The sequence below is a fragment of the Chionomys nivalis genome, chromosome 17 (assembly GCF_950005125.1).
Source record: "Chionomys nivalis chromosome 17, mChiNiv1.1, whole genome shotgun sequence".
Lineage (NCBI taxonomy): Eukaryota > Metazoa > Chordata > Mammalia > Rodentia > Cricetidae > Chionomys > Chionomys nivalis.
In genome coordinates this window covers 27,686,423-27,708,623 of record NC_080102.1, presented here as the reverse complement: position 1 = coordinate 27,708,623, position 22,201 = coordinate 27,686,423, and the positions used below count along the sequence as shown (strand labels likewise).

The 22,201-nt window shown below is 43.0% G+C and overlaps 1 protein-coding gene across 3 annotated transcripts in view; it reads right to left on the bottom strand.

Moving 5' to 3' along the window:
* Positions 1 to 22,201, bottom strand: part of Khdrbs3 (KH RNA binding domain containing, signal transduction associated 3) — a 142,629-nt gene that overhangs the window by 77,574 nt on the left and 42,854 nt on the right. For all 3 annotated transcript variants that reach the window (XR_009058490.1, XM_057792628.1, XM_057792629.1), the window contains exons 2-3: positions 14,201 to 14,319; positions 2,837 to 2,953 (exon numbers count right to left, since the gene is read on the bottom strand). Coding sequence is in view for 2 of the 3 variants with exons in the window: in XM_057792628.1 (XP_057648611.1) it covers positions 2,837 to 2,953; positions 14,201 to 14,319 (236 nt within the window). In the remaining variant the exon portion in view is untranslated. The remainder of the gene's footprint in view (positions 1 to 2,836; positions 2,954 to 14,200; positions 14,320 to 22,201) is intronic.

Below are 22,201 nucleotides of genomic sequence, written 5' to 3'. Positions count from 1 at the left end.
ACAGCAGACCCTGTGTGCCCATCTTGCCTGATGATTATGAAATGCTGGATTGTGCTTTCATTTTTATCCCCAAATTCAGCTGGATTGTGAAGGACACTGTGTGACTAATCACTGTGCAATCCAGAGTGAGTTCCAAAAAGTTGTTCCATGGCTTCATAATGAAGGGAAGTGTGCTGCTTGCGGAAGGATGCAGACTTGACTGCATGATGTTGGGCAGATGCCTTTATCTTCTCAGGAAGGATTTTAACATGGGGCAGCACTAGCACACTGTCACCTCATGGGCCTGCTGAAGTCACACTCCTCAGGATAGCATCCAGCATGCTATCTACAGCGGGACACACCTATGACACAGGTGATATGACTGACACCAATGAAGGCCCAACAGAGCACAGCACCACTGCAATTACAGGAGGGCAGCCACTGGCAGGTGTCAGCCTGACTGTAGCTTCAGCGGTGTAGCAAATAAATGAACGTAATGAGTTCTTGTTAAATTTGCTATAGTAGAACTTAATGTGGTATTTTTTTTCAAGTGAGAGTTTTAAAACTAAGTAAGTGCTAGCTCCTCAGAAACAAGCATGATTAACTGAGAATTTATGCAGGCTAAAGTTAAAGTACTAAAAAGATCAAGTGCAATCAATAGCCAAGCGTTCCAGCAGGGAAGAGCTGGCTCCAGGCCATCAAATGGGATACTGATGGTGCACACCTAAAGGGAAACCTGTTAAACTATCAGCTGCAGTTGATTTTGGTGAAATGTTTGTGAGGGTTTAACTGATGGACCACATGGTGGAGGATCAAGCATGACAAGGAGGAGGAAGAGAAAGCTGCTAGGGTGAAGAGGAAGCTTTGAGAGGGTAAATACAGCATAGAGCTTGTTATGGTTTGGATCCTGGATGTCCCTCACAAGTCCATGTCTCCAGAAAAGTGACTGGAAGAGGTGTCTTGGAGCCAATTCTTCACATCACTGAAGTGTGCCTTGGAAGAAACAGCAAGTACCAATCCCATCCTCTCTCGTGCTTCCTGACCGTAAGTGGGTGTTTTTGCTGGCCTACACTCCACACATGATATGTAGTCTTGCTATAGATCCCCAAACAATGAGGTCAACCCATCATACAGTGGTACCCCAAAACTGGAGCAAGAATAAGCCCTTCCTCTTTTGTAAGCTGGTTATTTCAAGTGTTTGTTACAGTGATAGCTAGCTGCAAGCTAACACAGATGAGCCAGAATTGCCCATGGAGGTTTTAACGCACGTAGCCAAAAAAGGGCACTATATCCAACACAAAGATACACAGTTCAGTCTCTATGAGATTCAGGTGATAGCTGGATACCAGTAAAACCTGAGAACTCTATTGGGAGCATTTGAACAAAGATTCCAATTAAATATCCAGATGCCAAAACAAAACTGCGTCTTTCTCACCCAAGATGTCTATCTAGTTAGCATCCTCATTGCCTGAACCATGAAGGCAGCTCCTTGCAAGGAGACCATACTTATCAAGGTTATTTCTCCCTCTTGTTACCTCCCAGCCCATGCTCACACTCCTGTTTGCTCCCTGAGTCTAGACAAATGGGGTACAGGTATACGATGATAGTCACATCTCTTGTCTTTCCAGGATCTGGAACATTTTTCTAGAGGGATGGGATGAGGATATGATGTAATAAGAAAAAAACTCTCTGAAGAGATTGAGAATTAGCAGACCTGACTCTAGCACTGCTCTCCTAAGAGCCACCATGCACAGTAGGGCATGAAATCAAAGGACAAAGACTTCTGGTTCTATCCACCAACAGGGGGTGGGTGGAGCAGAAAATGTACAATACATTCTCCTCCTCTAGTTACTCTGTGGCTTGACAAATTGATCAGCAAAATGCAGAACCACCATGTTAGGTGATGGATCCATGAGGTCAGAGACGGAAACGGGAGAACTGCCGAGCGGGTGGGACATGCTCTGGGAAAGAGGTCTGAGCTTGTGAACAGGGTACCTGTACAGACGCTCAGTGACAGGCATCAGAGGAACTATAGGGGCAGATGTCTTGGTGCTCCCTTCTCCAGACAGCCCAGTGCTGCTCAGGTAATACACAAAGTCACCAGAGTGACAGGGCTGGGGTTATTCATTATCACAACACAGATTCCTTTCTTGAGGATGACTGGTTACTGTCATTCTAAGGTGCCAAATGTGCCAGCAGCAGAGAACACCGCAGTCTTATTAGACAGAATAATCTGAAAGGATCACTAGACTTTGATAGCAAGCTGGTGGTGTGAGGATCGCATTTACTGCATGGACAACCAGGCACAAACTATGACCGTGACTGCATACACAAGCATAACTGGGTGAGAGCTGCCGTCCTCGCTTCTTCCCACACCTGTTGAGGCGTGATGATGACAGGCCCACTAGGTTAGCTTCACACTGTGCTGGAAACACTGAATTTCTACCCTAAACTTTTTGGGGTCATGGAACCTCTATCTTAAACTTGGTATAAGTCTGATACACATGTTTTCCACTTCCATTAGTGCTGCTCTCCTAGCCGCAAGGCTTCACTGTGTTAACCTAACGATGTAACTGATTCTTCTGGGTAATCCAGAGAATGGCCTAAATTACCGAGCCTCAGTTTTATTACAGGTACAGCAAAGAAAATATTATCATCTTTCACACTTCCTAAGGACAACATGGAGTAAAGGCAGTTTTCTTATATTAGGATACAACATTTTCCCATAATTCCATTTGAGTGTCTACTTAGCTCTTAGACGCTAGGCATTAACATTAACACGGCAGGTGACAGACAGACATGACAAACATAATAGTACATGACCAACAAGGTCTCCATCGTCTATGATCAATATTACCTTCGCCTTGTCTCTCATGGAACCTTTCCCAAGGATGGACATTTTTGTCAGTGTTTCTTCTTGTAAGCGCTTCAGAGAATTGCCACGCGGACCCAAAAGCTTCCCCACAAAGTTGAACTAGGAAAAACAAACCGTCCATATTTGTAACATTCAAGTCTTGAAGTAGTTTACCAGCCTTGAACATTGGGAAACACTGCCAAACACCACTTATCACTAACAAGCATTATCTTCCTGCTACATAAATCATACTGTCATGTTTTCCACAAACCATATATAAAGTGATACCAAAGATGTAAAGTTTAAAAAGAACCTTTTGAACTAGCCATTTCAGTGACAGCGGTAATTATGAATTTCCTATCAACTACAAACAGGGTTAGGATGAACATCCAGGTGAGAAAAACGGTCCTGGAAGGGGACCCATGGGTTCCCAGGTTTGTCAGCACTTAAGAGTTTGTTTACCCAATGCATGGACTAATCCAGTTGAGTTCTCAGTTACTGACAGAGGAGTCATAACAGAATAAGTCTCTCCCAGAGTAAGCAGCTGTGAGAACTCAGGAATCATGGAATCAGAAAGCTATGGTTTCTTGGCAAGTAGGGAAGAAGAGAGTTAGTTACTGCACACAGGCTCTGAGCTTAGACTGTGTGCAAAGGACAAGAGGAAAGGAGCCACTCTTCCAGGGTCATCTGAGGACTGGATGGTTTGGTGAGAATTAATCATTCTAACATACTTAGCATATAACATACATGCAAGAAACACCTTGAACAAAGGCGTGCTAATGAAAAATGTGCAGTAAGTTTCTAAAGCTTTTCCATAATTGAGACATATTACAAATACTTGTGTCGCAAACCAGAAACTCAAGCAGCTCACCATTTCTCTTTGGTAAGAATTCTGAGATCACATTCAGGACACTGACTGCTGTCTTAGTGATCTATGCCATGGCCGTTGCTGTCTTACGGGAAGAACAGCACTCAGCAGCTGATCTAACTATGGCAGTTCAAGTGACTTCCTTGAAATCAGAAAACTTCTAAAGTCAAAATGGCATTTTTCATACTCATTTTTAATTTTATGGGTCTTCAAAATTCAGTTTCATCTTCACATAAAATTATTCCTTACTTTTGAAATTTAAGTATATTTTATATAGTTTAAACTTTTAAAGGAATCACATGGCAGGGTTATCAACCTCCTGACCCATTTGTGTCTGCCTGTTCTTGCCATCCACTCTGCATCATCTTCTTACAAGTTTCTACTGTTTGGACAGTGAACCCCTGAGCTGGACTTCTAAGTTAAGACAGTGGATCACCTGAGCTGGACCTCCAAGTTTAGACAGTGGATCACTTGAGCTGGACCTCCAAGTTTCTATTATTTTTTTCTGATTTGGCCCTTTTGAAGAATGCAACTATATTTCTTGCATAATGTTGATTCTTTGTTTTCCTTTATAGAATGTCCAATTAATAAACAAGGTTTTCTCTTTTGAATTTTTTTATTTTCACAATCCCTCACTCACCCATTTCAAATCCATGAACTCCACTTATTGTTACATCCACCATCCCTCCATACACAAGTGTGTGCACACAATCTGCTGAGTCCATTTGAAACTGCTCATATGTATGTGTGAAGACTGTGTTGAGAGCTGACCACTTGGGATTGGATAACCTACCTTTTCCTTCATCACAGGAGACTAACTCTTCCTCTCCCAGTAGCTACTGATAGCCTGTATTTATTTCTTCATCTGGGGGTGGAACCTTGTGGGATTTCCCCAATGCAGGATAGCATGTTAACGGGCACTGTCATTTTTCAAGTCTTGTTTACACAGCCATTTTGTTACTATTCCAAGTGTGCAGCTTCCCTGTCATGTCTCTGAAACACTGCCTCACAGATAAGTCCTGGTCCACCCCATCTTCCTTCATGATCCCTGAGCATTAAGAAGAGAAGCTGTATTACCGATGTGCCCGCTGAAGCTGGGCTCTCACACTCATTTACTCCCTCCATCTTGACCAGTTGTGGATCTCTGTAGAGGCCCCATGTACTGCAAAAAGCTTCCTAGTTGAAGGGTGAGAGCCACGTATGTATGGGTGTACGGATAAGTATTTAGGATGCAGTTAGAAAGTTATACTGGCTTGTTTAGGAAAGCAGCAGCAGCAGGTCCTCCTCTAGGGTTTATGACGGCACCAACCACGAGTAACAGTTGGGTAGGGTTACAGTAACAAGCAACAATTACTTCCCGTGTTGAGTCTAACTGGATAGCTATTGATTACCTTGAAGGTATGTCATCACGTCACCTCAGAATCACTGGGGGCAACTTTTTGGCCAACCATCATCTTGAGTCTCAGACTTTACAGGTGGGGAGAAGTACGGGTCATGTTTCTCCCTTGGCAGCTAGTGAAGCTAGCTCCTTCTGATACTGTGGGAGCCAGGCCTCAGGGAGGAGACTGCACGTTAGTTTTAACTTTGCCCAAAGTGTGTGGTGTCTTCAGCCATAGGAACTAATGTACAAGTTAAGGGAGGTAACAAAGAGCTAAGACAATGATCTCTATAACTTCTGAAGTCTCTTGGACAAACTCCCTGAACAAACAACTAGAAGGGAGGCTTCTCTTGTCTGGCACTAGGGTCTTTGTTAGATGTCTATGCCCTAGGGGAACACTGGCACCCTGTGTGGTGGAATGCCATTGAAATTACACATATATGTGTGCACAAACAAACTGTATGAAAGTATGCATACATGCACGTGTATACATATGTGTGTGGGTGTGACTGTATGTATTTTAAAGACCATAAAACATCTCCTATGGATTCCCTCCCCACCCTCCATGCACTTTCCAACTACCCCTCCCTCTCTATTACCCCCTTCCCTGACCACAATGAAGCCCCCCTACCTCAGTTTTCCCCTTTCACCACTTCACAGCACACATGCCCACTATCTCCATCTTTTCAGCCCCTATCATGGTCCCGTTCTACTTTCATGGCTTCGTCAGTTACTCCAGGTGACATCTAAAGATTTGGAGCCAGATCTACAAGTAAGAACTAATGTATTTTAGCATTTATTTCTCCATCAAGTCAACATATATTGAATAATTGCATTTGTTCATCTGCATTAAAAAATGAAACTGCTATCATTTCTAGAAGCAATGATTCCTTTACACACACACACGAACAGGCAAAGTTCTGCAACCGCCAGGATGGCAAATGGACATAGAAAGTGTTTCCCTACAGAGAGTGCCTATGAGCTTCAATAATCATGATTTTCACTGGCCAAGACCAGCTGCCCTTCTAGATAGGTGATCTGAAACTGCCCTGGGACAATCAAAACAGAACTTCAAGAGCACAGGGGGCTACTGTTAAGAGGCTTCCCTTGTCTGGGCACTCACCCAAGAGTTGACTAGCCCACATGGATGCTTTACTGACTCTAAGTCAACACTGAGAACTGGCTTTGACTGCCTTGCTCTCAGTTGGAAAGCATTCTTCTTCAGAGTCCCAAGCCCAACATGGGGCACTACCTCCCTGTCCCTCAGCGGCTCACGCCTCCAGGCTGACTTTCCCTGTGGGTCCTGGCCTTCTGTGTGCACTGATCTATTTACAATGCCTGTGCAGGGAGCATACTAACTAACTAATTAAGGAACTAATTAATTAAATGCTAGCAAGCTTACTTTGGAATATGCTTAAGTCTGTTCATTTTTCATCAGTCCTACATTGACTAGCCATTTGCTGGCTCTCTCCTCTCAGACACAATGACTAGAGGCCTTTCTCTACATCTTCTCTACTTCCTTCCACCAACAGAGAGTGGTCAAAGAGAGAGTTAAAGAGAGAGTCTAGGTCTCTGACTAGAACACAGTGGTAGCACTCTTCTTAGAACCTATGACCTGATGTTTAGCTTCTCTGTGAATGTTTATGTCCTAACGTTAGCATTCTCCCTCACAGAGTCATCAAAGCTGAGCCACCACCATGACTCAACACAGCCCAGCAGCTTGGCCGGAGAAAGCTGGAGAGAAAGTTACTCTGTCGCTGACAACAGAAAAAAAAATAGCTGTTTGCTACAATTTATATATCCCACAAAACCCTAGCCCCATAGCATCCCTGGCACTCAAAGAAAGCCATGATACTCAGGCAACTGCGATAGCATGATGGGACAATTCAGTCAGTGGCGAATAAAGACTGATATTTTCTTGAAAGAAAATTCTGTTCCCAGAGCCCATAAAAAAGGAAGGTGAGAATACTTAATCTGCAATTCTCTAATGAACTGGGGAGAAGCAGCAGACAGTCACTCCTGAAATACACCCAGAACCATCTAACCCATCATTCTCCTCTAGGAAGAAGGGCAAAAAATATCTAAGTGCCGAGTGAGAAACAAAAGCAGTCCAGAGCCCTGATGCAGTACCGAGGTCTGCTCAATGAAAACGGAGGCATGTACAGATGAGGATGTTTACTAAGAGACAGAGAGCAAACATGGATGGCCTCCAGGACAGTTAGGCAGGAGTGTAGACAGTTAAGCGTGTGTGAGTGGCTTGTCCCAGTGAGAAGGCATGGGCATAGGCAAAGCCTCGGGCACTGAGGAGTTTCTCAGACAGGAATCAGAAGAACAGGAGAGGAGACGGGAGTGAGCAGAGGCAGTGACTCTGGGACAGACAAGGAAGAGCAGAGCACAGAAACATCCAGTCAAGACCTCTGCCCATCTCCTCTGCCCAGAAGTTCAGAAATGACTTTCTCATTGTGTTTAGGTCACTGCCTAAAATTTTCCACATTACTATGAATTTAACAGTTTAACAGCAGCAAGTACATGAAAGGAATGAACATCGTGTAAATTCAAAGCCATGTGCAGCCTAGGCCTTCCTTGGAGCTCCTTCACTCTCTACGAGTCCCCGTTCACTTTTCTAAGAGCCTCTCGACACTTGCTCCTGCATTTCTTGCTATACAAACCAAAGTTTGAAAACATTTCCTTGGATGCTTGGTACTGGAGAACATACTTTACTCAGCTCGGAAATCTCCACCCCAAGTCCCTTTCCTAACCCTCCATGCAGTGCCAGAAACAATCTAACCCTAAAGTGAACAAAGTGTGTAGGGGGAAGTAATAAAGTAATAACCTTAGGATCAGGAACCTGAGCACCTGCCATCTTTTGTTGGTTATGTTGGGAAAGACTCATCTAAATCAGTAAAGCTGTAGGACATAAGAATACCCTTTGGACAAAAAGCAAAAAAAGACTTCAGAACATGCAGGTCCTGTCCCTGGGGCTGATGCTCAGAGGGAGAGTACTTGCTAAGAATGCAAAAGGTCTTGGATCTGATCACTGACAGCACAAAACAAACAAAAATGTAAAGACCATAAGTGTGCTTCCAATGTTGAGTCCTTCTGCTAGCTCTGAGCTCCTACAGGCGGTGCCTTGCCTTGAGTGACTGCACTGTGGATGCACATGCTCAGAGAGTTACTCTGCATCTTGCTATGGCAGCAACAACTATCTCCTGTGCAGAGCAAACCAAACCACCGTGCAGTCCGATAGCTATAGTATTCACACAAGTAAGGCATTACCACCTATAACTTACCAAACATAACCAGAAGTCACCCACATACAGTCATATTGAAACCATATCAGAAAACTCAAACCTGAACACAAAGATGGATGCAAGATCATGAAAGAGGAGAATACCTTAGTATCTGCCTTTTGTCATTTATGTTGAGAAAGTCATATCTTTCTCCACCTGTAATCAATCTTTCAACCTTCTACATCTACATAGAAGAGATGAACAGAGTTTCAAAAGTTTTCTTCTAGACTCCACAATTGCTCACATGTTTCTCTTCTGGACTTCACAACTGCCCATACGTGTGTTCATACACACACACACACACACACACACACACAATAAAAATTTAATTTAAAAAAAACTTAAAGTGCTAGAGAGGTAAGAGCACTGGCTGCTCTTCTGGAGGTCCTGAGTTCAATTCCCAGTACCCACATGGTGGCTCACAACCATCTATAATAGGACCTGATGCCCATTCACAGCACTCATACATTAAAAAAAAAACAAAAAAGACTCAACAATACTTAGAGGCACACAGTAATGATATGTCTGTGCTAGGGGAACATAGGAGGAGCCATCTACCCCTCAGCAGACCACGCAAACACGCATCCCTCTCACCATGTCATTTTGTACACATCCTCAGCAATGTTCACCTGGTCCCCTACAGACCCTTGTCCTGGCATCTGTCAGCTCTGTGTTTGCCTTCAGTAACCTCGAGCCCTGTCTCTTCTTCAACAATCCCTCTGTCATTCTGCAACATCAGTACACATCACTGTACAGAGTCTAAAGTTAGCATTAGGAATGGGCACTGGAATAGAGCTTAGGGTTACCAGGGACCACACAGTCACAGAAATGGGACTGCTTGGTGAACTGATGCTGACAACAGGAACCAGCTTGTGAGCTCACTGTCACTGGCAGTTTCATACATACAAAACTGAGTGAAAAATACAAACCCAAATTAATACTCAAGTTCTATCAGTAACTACTGGGGCCTTAAATACAATCAAGCATAGAATACACCACAGGGACAGATGGAAGGACCCAAATTTCTGGACTATAAGTGCTAACAGACCAAGAGTGTCTTCTACTCAAGGACGTTATAAAATTTTAAGGCGCATTTAAAATTCTTAAAAAGAATATATATCCCAGGACAATATAAAACAATTGAGGTACAGATCAAACAATGTTAACATATTCTCTACAGATGAAGCTGAATTATGTTAAAGAAAAAGAGGCTTCAGGTAATTTTTTGGTGTTTGAACATAGTATAAAGTACACATCAAAAACTAATTTGAGAAACCAATAGACTAAGAAGCAGGTGAAGCAGGCCCATGGATGGGGGTATTTCATATGGATGGCCACCATCAGCACCTTCTGGGCATCATCACTTCAGGCGTGCCCAGGCCCCTATACCTCCCATGTATGAAGGTTTATAAAAATGCACATTTACATCTTTAAAATACCACTGCTGTACTACCACTGGTTGAAAAAAAAAAATCAATGAAGAAAATGGGTGTGGACTCAGCAGAATAAACTGGATGCAGAGATAATTTCAGCTGAGGAAAGTGTTCTCGTCACAGTCCCACTGCACCTGGCACTCTCCACGTCTCCTCCATCACTCCTTCAGATTCTGGCCCACCACCTCTGACATTAATTCAGCCTTCAGCCTCTATTATTTAATAAGATGAATGCTTTCCACCGTTAACATTATAAATTCTCTTAGACTATGCAAAACCTATTTCGATTTTCTATCTTTCCTGCATAATAGCTTCTCAGTAAATACTTATATAAATTAAAGCTTATTTGCCCCTCAAATCTAATGGTGCCATTCAACAGTTTATGTCAATTTTCTTTGCTGCTGAGATTATTGCAACATATTTAAGCTGCCAATAAATGCTATTATTTCAATGTCTTACTTTTCCTAGCAAATATAACTATTATTTGTGGCAAAGTACACCACTGTTCCATCGAGTGTTGCTTTTAACATGGGATTCACAAATGGTAGAGACCCAGTGTACTCAGACATTACCAAATCTTTGAAAAAAAAAAATCAATGGGGATTACAAGTAATTTCTCCAGATTCTATGAGCAAGGAGGCAAAGATGTGGGCAGTGACTGACATGCGGGTGACACACACTTAGAGACTCCTAGCTTACATATTTCTCATCACCATTCAATCACAGTTGAATTTGCCAGTGGAAGATGTATGTAAGATAGCTGGAAAACATTAATTCAGAAAATCAAAGATCATACTGGGTTAGAAAGCAGGGGATTAACCGGAGGATTTAAAGTCAAAGGCAAGAAGCAGATGTGGATAAGAGGCTCTTACTCCGGTGTGGGTGAGGGAGGGCAGCACCCAAAAAGTGAGACAAGACAGAGAGAAGGGAAGGTGAAGGGAGTGGAGAAAGGAAACGTGTGAGGGGTGACTGGGGTGGGGGCTAATGAAGGGGTAGCGAGCAGGCAAAAACTACATCCTGGGCTGGGGACAGACTCTTAAATAAACTGCAGTACTTGTTTACTGTAATAAAGAAAACAAAACAAGAGGAAAAGATTCAAAACAGTCACGAGCACCTACAGGCTCAGTTTCGGCCATCAAGTCTGTCTACACTGCATCCAAATGGAAGAGTCAACAGGTGTTTGGCAGGACATTTAGAGAAGAAGTGACAGGCTCATGGCTGATGGACACAAGAGCAGCATACAAGACAAAGTCACACCAGCTCCTAACACCAACTCTTTTTCCCACTCTGCAAACAGGCTTCTGAGCATACATACTTCACGCAGCTTATAACAGCAGTGCAGTTATACGCATTACTTGTTTGCGTGAACATTCAGGATTTTGTTCATGGTAGATATTACAGTGTGGAAAATGGAGTCACGTGGTACAGATATGCTGCTTCTCCTCTCTCCATCTCCACTTGTGTGTCTGCTTCTGGGCCCCACAGTGGGAGCTGCTCTGCTCTGCTCTGTCACCCCAGCCCACCAGGATGGATGGAACCTTTGCAGCTGTGGCTCCAATCCTCACTCCCTACAGCCCTGTGGAGGGTATTCCATCAGAGCACTGCAAATTCTAATGCAGATGCTGATCCCATCAGCATCTTAATGAGAGGCCTGTGGTCCCAACTTCACTGCTTTAGCCACAACTGCCAAGGATAGAAACCACCAAAATGCCCATCAGGGAATAAAGTATTTGAAAAGTGAGATATATACAGAATAGAACATGGTGACACAATAAAAAGAATCACATCACTGTGACAACATAGACTAATAGAAAGAGATTTATGCTAAATAAAATACACCAGCTACAGAGACACAAACCCCATGACCTGTGTGGTCTCTAAAAGAGGTTGAGTACAGAAAGAGTGGGTAGGAAGGGGAGGGCAAGGCAGGGGTGATGCTGATAACAAGTTTTGGTTAACCAGGAGGAATTAGTTTGTGTGATCAACTGTATAGCAAGGTGATACCAATGCATGTATCAAAATGTTAGAAGTCAGGATTTTTCATGTTACAACAGAGAAATGATAGTGTTTAAAGTGAGGGCCAATTCGCTGCATGTGACCATAGGTAGCACTGTATTCCCACGCATTTTTAGGAACCACACTGTATGAGTGGGGGTGAAGGACCACAGGGGGCCTGCTCAAGCTGGGGCTTATCATCAGGTCCCAAAACATATTCATAAAAACTGCGCTGTTCCCCACAAATAAACTAACCCCCAGACAAAGTAATAGAGATCATTAACTTCAAATGGTACCATATTATTTCTACAAGGAAACTGTCACTGTCAGTTTTACACCTAAAACAAGAGTTTCACATAAATCCTCTGGGGAAGAAGCTGCCTCTGAAAATCACAATCTTTAATGTATTCACGCATTATATATTCACCACATACACACACTAGACCAACAACTTCCATGGGGTAAACTACTGAATAGTTGGATCTGAAACTGCCTGTAATCCACTCCAAGGGGAAAAAAAGGAAGAAGTCAGTAAACATTAAGACCTGTCTTAATGCATCCCCTTGAGCACGAGATTGCTTGGGCCATGCTTCCTGAAACAGAACCCCACATCCTCTAAGAAAGCTCAAGTCACTCTAGTCTAGAAAAGTATGCAGTCCCTCTAGCTTCAGTAGACACTATACTCTCACCCTTAACCAATTCCTTCATGTCTTCTATTCAAATCTGCATATCTTGTGGAAATAATATTTATGACCAAAGGAAATAAATGACTTGTAATTTCCAATGCATCTGATCTACATCCATGCTCAGCACCTGGAGAAAACACCAAAGGTCAGCAAGTCTTACTTGTGATCCTGGCACGGATGACCTCTGCAAGAGATGACCTTCCTCAAAGCAATACTCTAAATGTGCCCAAATGACCCTCCTGTCCTCTCATCACCTGAATTTCCCACTCAAGTGAGTTTGAGACAATAACTGAAACGCTATAGTTTTCCCATAACAAACTCAGTTCAGGAAAGACCCTCACATGTCAGTCACAAAACCAGTGCCAAGAGAAAATAATTCATTAAGTTTAAGGCTCTTTATAAACTAGAATTCCACACCCAACAGTTCTCTCTTGCTGCAGAAGCTCAAGGCCTGCAGCCAGTATCAACCCCATAAGGAACTGCACTGTCCCTACAGCTACTCTGAGGGACAGTCTTCCACTCTCCTCCAGTCGAGAGCTAACTGCCACTAGCAGCTCTACACAAAGCTGCTTGCACAGGGTGGCTAGGAGATGCTGATGGGAGGCATCCAGCCTGCCACAGACACTGTAAACAAATGCACTGTGCCTGAATCTGTTATCCACAGAAATTACATATCTTCCTATCTCAAAGTTGATACTGAAAAGGAATATTAATTTTAAGATACTATATTTATGTATTACTCTACACATGAACTCATATATAACAAAGTATCAATTTCAAAGTTATTATCATGTACCCAAATATTATTAAAAGGAGTTGCTGTGTCTGCTCATCATCCTATCCATTCCATGCGCCATTTTTGCTTAGTAACGTCCACACTGTCTATTTATATAAAAATGTATCTGCCTAACTCTGTAAAGAGTAAAGCTGGTCACAGTGTGAAACCTACAGGCGTCAACCATAAACTGTCCATGTATGAACAAAAAAATCAAAGTCAACCATTATGAGCCCCGAAAGCAACAGAAAACACGCACATTCTGAAAGAAGAAACCACGAAAGGGTTAGAACAGAAGATCTGCAAAGATCTCAGGCTGCCTGTTACCATATACTCTGGCTTTAGATGCAGGCACCATCCTACATCAGGGGGAAAAAGAACAGGAATTCTTTGAAAAATTGAACGTAGCTCCATTTCAATACTTGGCATTTGGCCTGACAAATAAACCTACCTGCAGAAAATGACTTGTAATAAATACAACATTCCTGCAATGTAATGTATAATATCATCAAAGTGAAAACTGTCTAAACTAGCCCCAGCACAGTGGGTAAGGATTCTCTCTCTGCAACTCAAAGAAATGAACACTACATAAACCTATGAATAAAACTATATAAGACCACACATGATACCTGAAAGAAAGTCTGTGCCAACAGGAGCTTACGCATGCACATGCCTGACACGGTTCTATGCGTGTCACACAAACAATCACAGTTCTAAACCACTCAATTTCATAGTTCAAATGAGGAAACTGGAAAGAAAGGCAGGTTGTGTACTTGGCTAGGATGACATGACTCCACAATTTATTCTGACATCAAACAAACAAGCAAAAGAATCAAATCACTAAGTTCACTATAAAGTTTGAAATAGGTTCAAAAGTATGTGAGCCAAATAGCCTCTGCTCCCCGGGCTCCAGGACAGCAGCAGCCACGGTTCACGCCTTACCTTGGGAAACTGCTTCACAGGAATCAGCACTTTCTGTCCCAGCTTCATGTTCTTGTTTATCACCACGTCAATGTACTTCTCTTCATCCTTGCCTTCTCCTTTCTGAAACTTTTCTATTTCTGTGGAGGCAAAAAGAGAGCCATGAAGCAGGTGACACAGGCCTAGCTAACTGTGGAAGGAAACCAAAGGCAGAAATGCAGACATCATTTTTTCTAGTAATGACACATCTCCTATTCTACCAATGAAATCTTCACAGATGAAAAAGGCACAAAGCACAGCTCTCAAAGCAGCCCTCACCTATACGTGCAAACAAAGGGAAAAATGGACAAAGACAAAATCAAACAATTAAACAGAAATTAATGATTAAGCCCCCTGGGAGCTCAGATCAGCATTATTCAGCACCAGCACCCTAGGAACTGCTCTTGCCTGGCATTCTAAAGCCTGTACTGTCAAGAATTGGCTCAAAGACACAAAACAGAAGAACAAGGAGGGGCATAAGGGGGGTTGAAGGGAGGAAAGGGAAGGTGGAAAATTATTTAATCATAGTTTTGTTTCAAGTTTTTGTAATTTTTATAAAAACTGTCTCTAAGTTGGTTTGGAAATCCTATTTCTACAAACATTTACTGTCGTCCAGCACCTGCCACAGGCAAGGCTCAGAGTCTAGAAAGAGCATACATTGCCAATCTGTGTATCGTCTACAGCCCCTGGTTCAGGTGCTTCCACTATAAGTACTTTTATGACCTTTCACCCCCAACAGCTGCAAGAGACAGGCTCAGAGAAAGAGCAAGAGCTAGGGATGACATCAGTGCACAAAGGGGGATGGCTTGCTTATTTAACTCTCCCTCTCTCTCTCTCTCTCTCTCTCTCTCTCTCTCTCTCTCTCTCTCTCTCTCTCTGTGTGTGTGTGTGTGTGTGTCTGTCTGTCTGTCTGTCTGTCTGTGTCTCTGCCTCTCTGTCCTGGCAGACTGTGGGTGCAGTCGGTGGAGTATGCACGCATGTCCCACTCTTCCTCCAACTCCAGGCAGATGCTGGGTACCTGCCTGGCATTAGAGGTCTGACGGTGCCAGGAGACACTGCAACAGGAGCTAGAGTGCTGGGAAGGGTATGAGGGAAGGAAAGGATCAGTAGGTGAGAAACGCTCACGCATTTCCCATAAATAAACACGAAGCTGGAAAATTTCGGAGTCAATGGTAGGATAAAGTAATAATTTTTATTCTTCAATAAAAAGCACTAAGTCCTTTGGAGTAACCCAGAGGAAGAGTATATGGAAACCTATCTTATTGACACATGACACAGTGGTGGTTAAGAGTGACGACTATAAAAGGGGGTGGGGGTAGGAGGAGATGAATTAACCAAAGCTAAGGGTTATGAAAACACTTTATGGAAGCTTACCAGTTAGTATGATAATTTAAAAATGTATTTTTTAAGTAGTAGTTCAAATGGAAGAAGTCTGCATAAATGGCCAGTGCTGCTCCAGGAAGACATGGCTATTAAACAAAAACTGCATCACCAGACACAAGGCATCTCCCCAGAGGTCTCCAAAACAACACAGGCTACAGCAGCACTCTTGGTTGCCCACCAGAGCCACAAAGCAAGACCCAATTGCTGAAGATATCACATATGTTGGCCAAAGAACATAAATTAATATCCTACAAAGAAACCTTCTCACTACTGGTTAGCTTTCATTAGTAGCTGCAGTTAGCTGTATAAAACAAGCCAGCTGAAATTCCAGTATGGATGAGGGAGGAACTTAAAAGGCTCTGGGGATCCTGTCTCTGCATCTGTGGCATTTATATGAGCGTCTAGAGATCTGAACTCTGGTCCTCACATTTTCAAGACAATCATTTGAACTACTGAACTATCTCATCTCTGTAAGGCAATCAACTACAATTTTATTGTATGTTTATTTAATGATTATGAGTAGTTTTGATGTTTTTGAGAAATCCAGAAAAATACAATGTGTGTGTGTGTGGGGGGGGGGGTGTACAACGGTACCAGACAACCTGCAAAACCAAGACAGTTGTCTGTGAGTGGATGCCTAGCCTATGCTACTCAGGACAGAAAAGTAGCTCAGATTCCTGAAGCTCCCCACAGATTCATGTGTCCCTTTTGCTGGCTATAAAAATGAAATCAGCAAGCAAGGATCCCATCAGAGTTCCTGGAAAGACGCACTGGGGCCCTGACTTTCACTGCTCTCAGCTCACACCTGGTATCACACACCTTCACTGAATTCACAGCCACCTTCCCACTCAGACGCAAACCAACATGCGATGGAGGTTTTGGAGAATACAGAGGTAGGTAATGCTGTTTTCAAGTCACAGACCCATACCGCTGTTATTTCAGAAACGGTTCCAGTAACGACATCTGCTTCAGTCTCAGTTTGTGCTTTGTTTGAATGTGAAATGTCCCCATGGGCTCCTGTGATTGAACTTTTGGTCCTCCACTGTTTGCATGCTTTAGCATAGTGTAGAAGAGTAGGAGATGGGGAGTCTTACTGCAGGAAGTGGGTCACGGGTCGGGGAGGGCTTGAGAATTTAGACTGTGCTTAACTTTGTATGCGCTCTCCACTCGCAGATCAAAGGTACAAGGGACCAGCAGCCATACACTGCTGCCTTGTGTTACCATGCTACATGAATGCACTATATTCCCTAGAACGATGGGCTAAATAAACTCTTCCTATTTCAGGTATTTGGTCAAAGCAATGAGAAGAGCAACTAATACTGTTTATTAATCTGTTAATTTCCTGGCCCAGAGCTTCTGAAGCAATGGCCTCTTTTTTACCCAATACATAAAATATATCAATATATACAAATCCTCTAAAAACATACCCAAAGATATAAGTTCACTGTGTATACACATTATCTCCCTACAGTAAATAAGAAAATGGTAACCAAAGTAAAATGCTGCATGGAGGGAAGGAGTAGCTTTGTATTTTTAAATTATCTGACTATTATTAATTTAAAAGTATAAAATTTAAATTAAGTTTTAGAGAATTGTTTTAAATTTTAAAAACACTTTTAATAAATAAATTTTGTAAGTAAAATGTATAAAGAGATGGCCACACTCAAGTTTTACACTTTGGCTGGGAATGAAAAGCTCTTCACAGCTCACAGGGTCCTCTTCTTGGGCTTCTTCACTGGAACCAGGAAGCGGAATCCACCTGGAATGCATCTCACTTAAATACAGAGAGGTTTGGAGACTACATGCAGAGAACCTGGAGAATCAGTAATATTTTAATGAACTGACATTCACCTGTACTAAGAGAATACCAATTAGCATATACCTAAAGCCTATTAAGTTCTGAGAACTATCTATGAAGAGAATCTACAGAGCAAGGCAGAGACAAACGTAATATTGTGTACCAGTGCTACAGAAAGGAGCGACTGCTTTGAGATGTGCAAGATTACTTAAAAATCAGAAAAATTCAGGCCTAAATTCTTAAAAGGTCTGGTGAAGAAGAATTCTAGGCAAAGGAGTATGGATTTCTCAGCGAGGGGCGCAGCCCCAGGAGACATCACTGCAAGGGTGCTCATCTACACACTGCGAATCCCAACTTTTACTAAGGTCTCACGCTTTTCTAATAATGTTACAAAACCTCACGATCACAGAGGTCCTGGTGCCTGGCCCTGGGTTCTCACAGAATGCTGGGCAGAGTAAGGTGGAGACGAGAAGGCAGGCCAGGTTCTTAACGTCAGCATGAAATAGTGATGGACAGTTCAGTAACAAATAGGGAACTGCACTAAATGTCAGCTGGTGCAGCAGAAGCATCCTAAAGGAAAGGAGACTGGGCAGTGCACAGAAAGTGAAAAGTGGGCAGGTCAACACGAGGACTGCAGATGGCGCACTCAAAGGCATGGCAGTAACGCAACAGAAGCAACTTCTACCTGGTGTTTCACATTTACAATAAAGGCCCCTACAACAGGGAGCTCTTGAAGGGCAGCATTTTTTTTTCTAGTTTAACTTTGTAGCTCTAGAACAATCCAAAACTACAGTTCAGTATCCAACACCAAGTTAAAGCATACCCAGACCCCAGGCCTCCCGCTGCCCAGACCCACAGTCTTCTACTCCCCAGAAGAAGAATGGGGCCCAGGGAAGACAGATGCCGGTCCCTACACCTTTGCTGTGTCCATCCTCTAGTATTGGCACAGCAAGGACCACATGCATGGTTTCTAGATGGCTGAACAGCTGTTTTTAAAATAGCTGAAACAAGCTGAGCACACACATAAAGGGGTCGCAGCCAACGATTGAGTGGTCTTCTAAACGCCATGCTTTAATAGTGTTTAAAAGGTGCTGTGCCATGAGGCTGTGCTAGACCTGTGAGAGAACACAATTAGCCAGCTCCACCAACACCAAGAGTGAAGGTAACATGGCCTTTACTAATGGAGACCAGCGTACAGAGCAGAGAAGAGGTGTGAACCACAGCCTTGGAGACCAGCCTACAGAGCGGAGAAGAGTGTGAACCACAGCCTTTACTAATGGAGACCAGCCTACAGAGAGGAGAAGAGTGTGAACCACAGCCTTGGAGACCAGCCTACAGAGCGGAGAAGAGTGTGAACCACAGCCTTTACTAATGGAGACCAGCCTACAGAGAGGAGAAGAGTGTGAACCACAGCCTTTACTAATGGAGACCAGCCTACAGAGAGGAGAAGAGTGTGAACCACAGCCTTGGAGACCAGCCTACAGAGCGGAGAAGAGTGTGAACCACAGCCTTTACTAATGGAGACCAGCCTACAGAGAGGAGAAGAGTGTGAACCACAGCCTTTACTAATGGAGACCAGCCTACAGAGAGGAGAAGAGTGTGAACCACAGCCTTTACTAATGGAGACCAGCGTACAGAGCGGAGAAGAGTGTGAACCACAGCCTTTGCCAATCACCACAACCAATGTGACTACCAACAGGAGTCACAAAATCTATAGTAAAAATGAGGAGTTCATGTAAGTAGAATGAAATACATGCTCAACATTCAGAAAACAAGTTCAGAGTAAGCAGAACAGTACAGTTGGGTTCAAGATTGATCTTAAGGCTTATGGATTGCATTTCCAGCCACCAGAAACACTATGTAACAGATAATTACAGTTTCACTGCATCTGCTGGTCTGAAAAGAAAAATTTTAACTTCTACCCTCCTAAATGTTTCCATTACAAATTATTTTAATTAAGTAATGCAGGCCTAAAGGAACACCTCTTGCATCCAAACCAGACATTTTTCCTGCTAAAACCTGCCTAACCGCCAACGACTCACTCAGCTCATCATCTTGCAAACAGTGTGCCATGAGAAGAAACAAATGACATGGCAGAGTAGACACCTGTCACTGCCTAGTAAGGATGTGTAAGCTCCTCATAAATACATGTAAACACATCATTAATGAAGGAAAAAGTGGCACTCTAAATAGTAAGCACTCTTGGAAACAAACTAATTTCCATTAATTGGAACAAATATTTTTAGAGAAAATACATAAGGCAAAAACCTACATATAAGGAAATGACAGTCATACTGATCTAGAAAAAAAAGGAAAGAGGAAAGAAGATGAAATTACTAATTTAGCATCTCGTGGGTAATTAAGAAAGCCAAGTAATGCTTCTGGGCACTGAAATGTATTTATGGCTTACTTCCCATGCAGGTAATTCCTGCAGCAATGTCACAAGGTAGACAGAATTATCAATGCACAGGAGAACGTGCCTACAACTAAGACACCCTACACATCCGAGGCCTAGGCCTCACTCCTCACTCTTTGTCGTTACTACTCTCCAGGAGCGACTCTGATTCTGAGTACAAAATAAAGGTGCCCTTAGATTGTCATTACATTTGGGGACACTCAAGGTGTTAATGCAGGTGTGGCAGAGGAGCAGAGACTAGAGACTAAAGCATCGAGATTAGCATACAAAGTAGCAGACTAGGATCAGACGACAGCCTATACCCAGGCTTCATTTGAGAACAGGGCAAAATGGGAGAGGGGCTCAATATTTTGGGGCCCTTTCCTCATTTCACTAGACAATCCCCATTCTGGGAACCCTGACCTGAAACTCCATATATAGTCCAGACTGGTCTGGAACTCAGTTGCCTTTCTCTGTCTCCAGGCACTTGGATTAAATGAGTATGTCACCACACTCTCCTGTTTCTATTCCCAGCCAGTCATGCAGCCCTCACGCAATTCTTTGCCTTAAGACAATAGAAGCCTGGCACTCAGAGCCCTCTGAATATGGATTCCTAATCTTCGTTTCCCTGACCACCAGGCTGAACTTAAAAAGCGGATGTTTTGTTTTGTTTTGTTTTGTGTGTGTGTGTGTGTGTTTCTTCCCTTCCATTTCCCCTCTTCCTGGCAAATGGTCAGATTTTCAACTTGCATTTCCTACTTCCCCACACACAAACTTTAATAAAACTGTCTTTGGGGTCAGGTGTTGGAGGCACACACCTTTAATCCCAGCACTTGGGAGGCAGTGAATTCCTCTGAGTTCCAGGGCAGCCTGGTCTACAGAGCAAGTTCCAGGACAGCCAGGGCTGTGAGCTTTTGTTTACAAAACCTACTCTGTGATTTATTCATTCCATTAGAAGAACAATGATGCCAGCATTACCTAAGATGGCTGTCTACCTCCCGAAATTCCTATAAAAGAAAAGAGAAACAGCTCTAATAGCACCATCTCTCTGGAAAAGAAAACACTCTGCACCTTTCCAATGGGAAAGAGCCAACAACAGCAAGTAAGAACCCGCCTAGCCAGTGAAATGGCTTCCTGGCTTCCTCGGACACTCTTTTTTGGATTCCTGCAGCCTAATAACCTCAGGGTCTGAGGACAGTGGACTGGAGTGTGTTCCCTGAGTCATATATGGGGGCAGTTTGTACAGTTTCTTCACATATTTATCCACTTCTATGACTTGACTCCAAAGCTTGGCTACAGTGTATAATGCCAGGAGAAACATCAAAGGGTGACATTTTTCTGCTTAGTGCCTGCACTTCCCTCATACAGATGCCGGGCTCAGTGGTAGTCCAAGTTTTAATTCTGAGATCTCTTATATAATTTTTCATCAGGGCTGTACTAATGCACATTTCCCCCAGAGTGTAAAAGGTTTCTGCACCACTGCCAACACTTGTCTCTGTATTGTTTGTAATGTCCTCTTGATTTCTCCCTAATTATAGTCTCTCTCTCTGTCTCTGTGTCTCTGTCTCTCTCTCTCTCACACACACAACGACATTACAGTAAAGAAAAATACAAAGATATGCTTGTTCATTGCATAATGAAATCTAAGTTTGCCTCCTTATTCCAAAGCCTTCAGAAGTTACTGTGTTCTGGCCCTTAAACACTAAATTATTAATAAAAATGGTTGTTGCAATTTTTGAAACAATAAGGACTAAATTGTAAAGATAAATTGGATGGACCCTAACATTAGAAGGAATCTAATGAGTTCAGCAATTAATATATCCTAGACAATATAATGTAAGTTTTCTATACATTTGGTCCTTACACTGCTCAGAACAGAAACTACCACTTCCCTGCTCCCTAAACAAATGGCAGAGCTGAAGTTTGCCTCTAGAGCAGGCTGAACCAAATTCTTCTGTTCCATAAAATACCACCCTTTAAATATGATGGTTTTGAGACAAAACAAAATCTTCCAAGAAGTAAGCAGACAAAATAGACTAAGTTTATTGCCCAGGAACTTCTGTATGGAAAAGAAATTGACTCCATTCACTGACAGTCACTCTGTACTAAGAAATCCAAGAGAAGCAGCAGCAGAAGTTCCAGACATAATAGCACACAGCCAGCCAAACATCTGCAACCCCAGCTGTGCACACGGAAAGAGGATGGGAGACTGGGTTCACGGTCACAAAGTGGGCACATTCCTCTGCTTCAGACAACCTTCATCGGATAATACGAACAGGGAGATCTAAAATAACTATCTGTGACTCAGTGACTACACAAACCACAAAAAGCACAAGCGAGAAGATGGAGCTACACAAGGATGACAAGAGAGCCAGACTTGTCTTTCCAAACCGAGTAACGCCCTTGG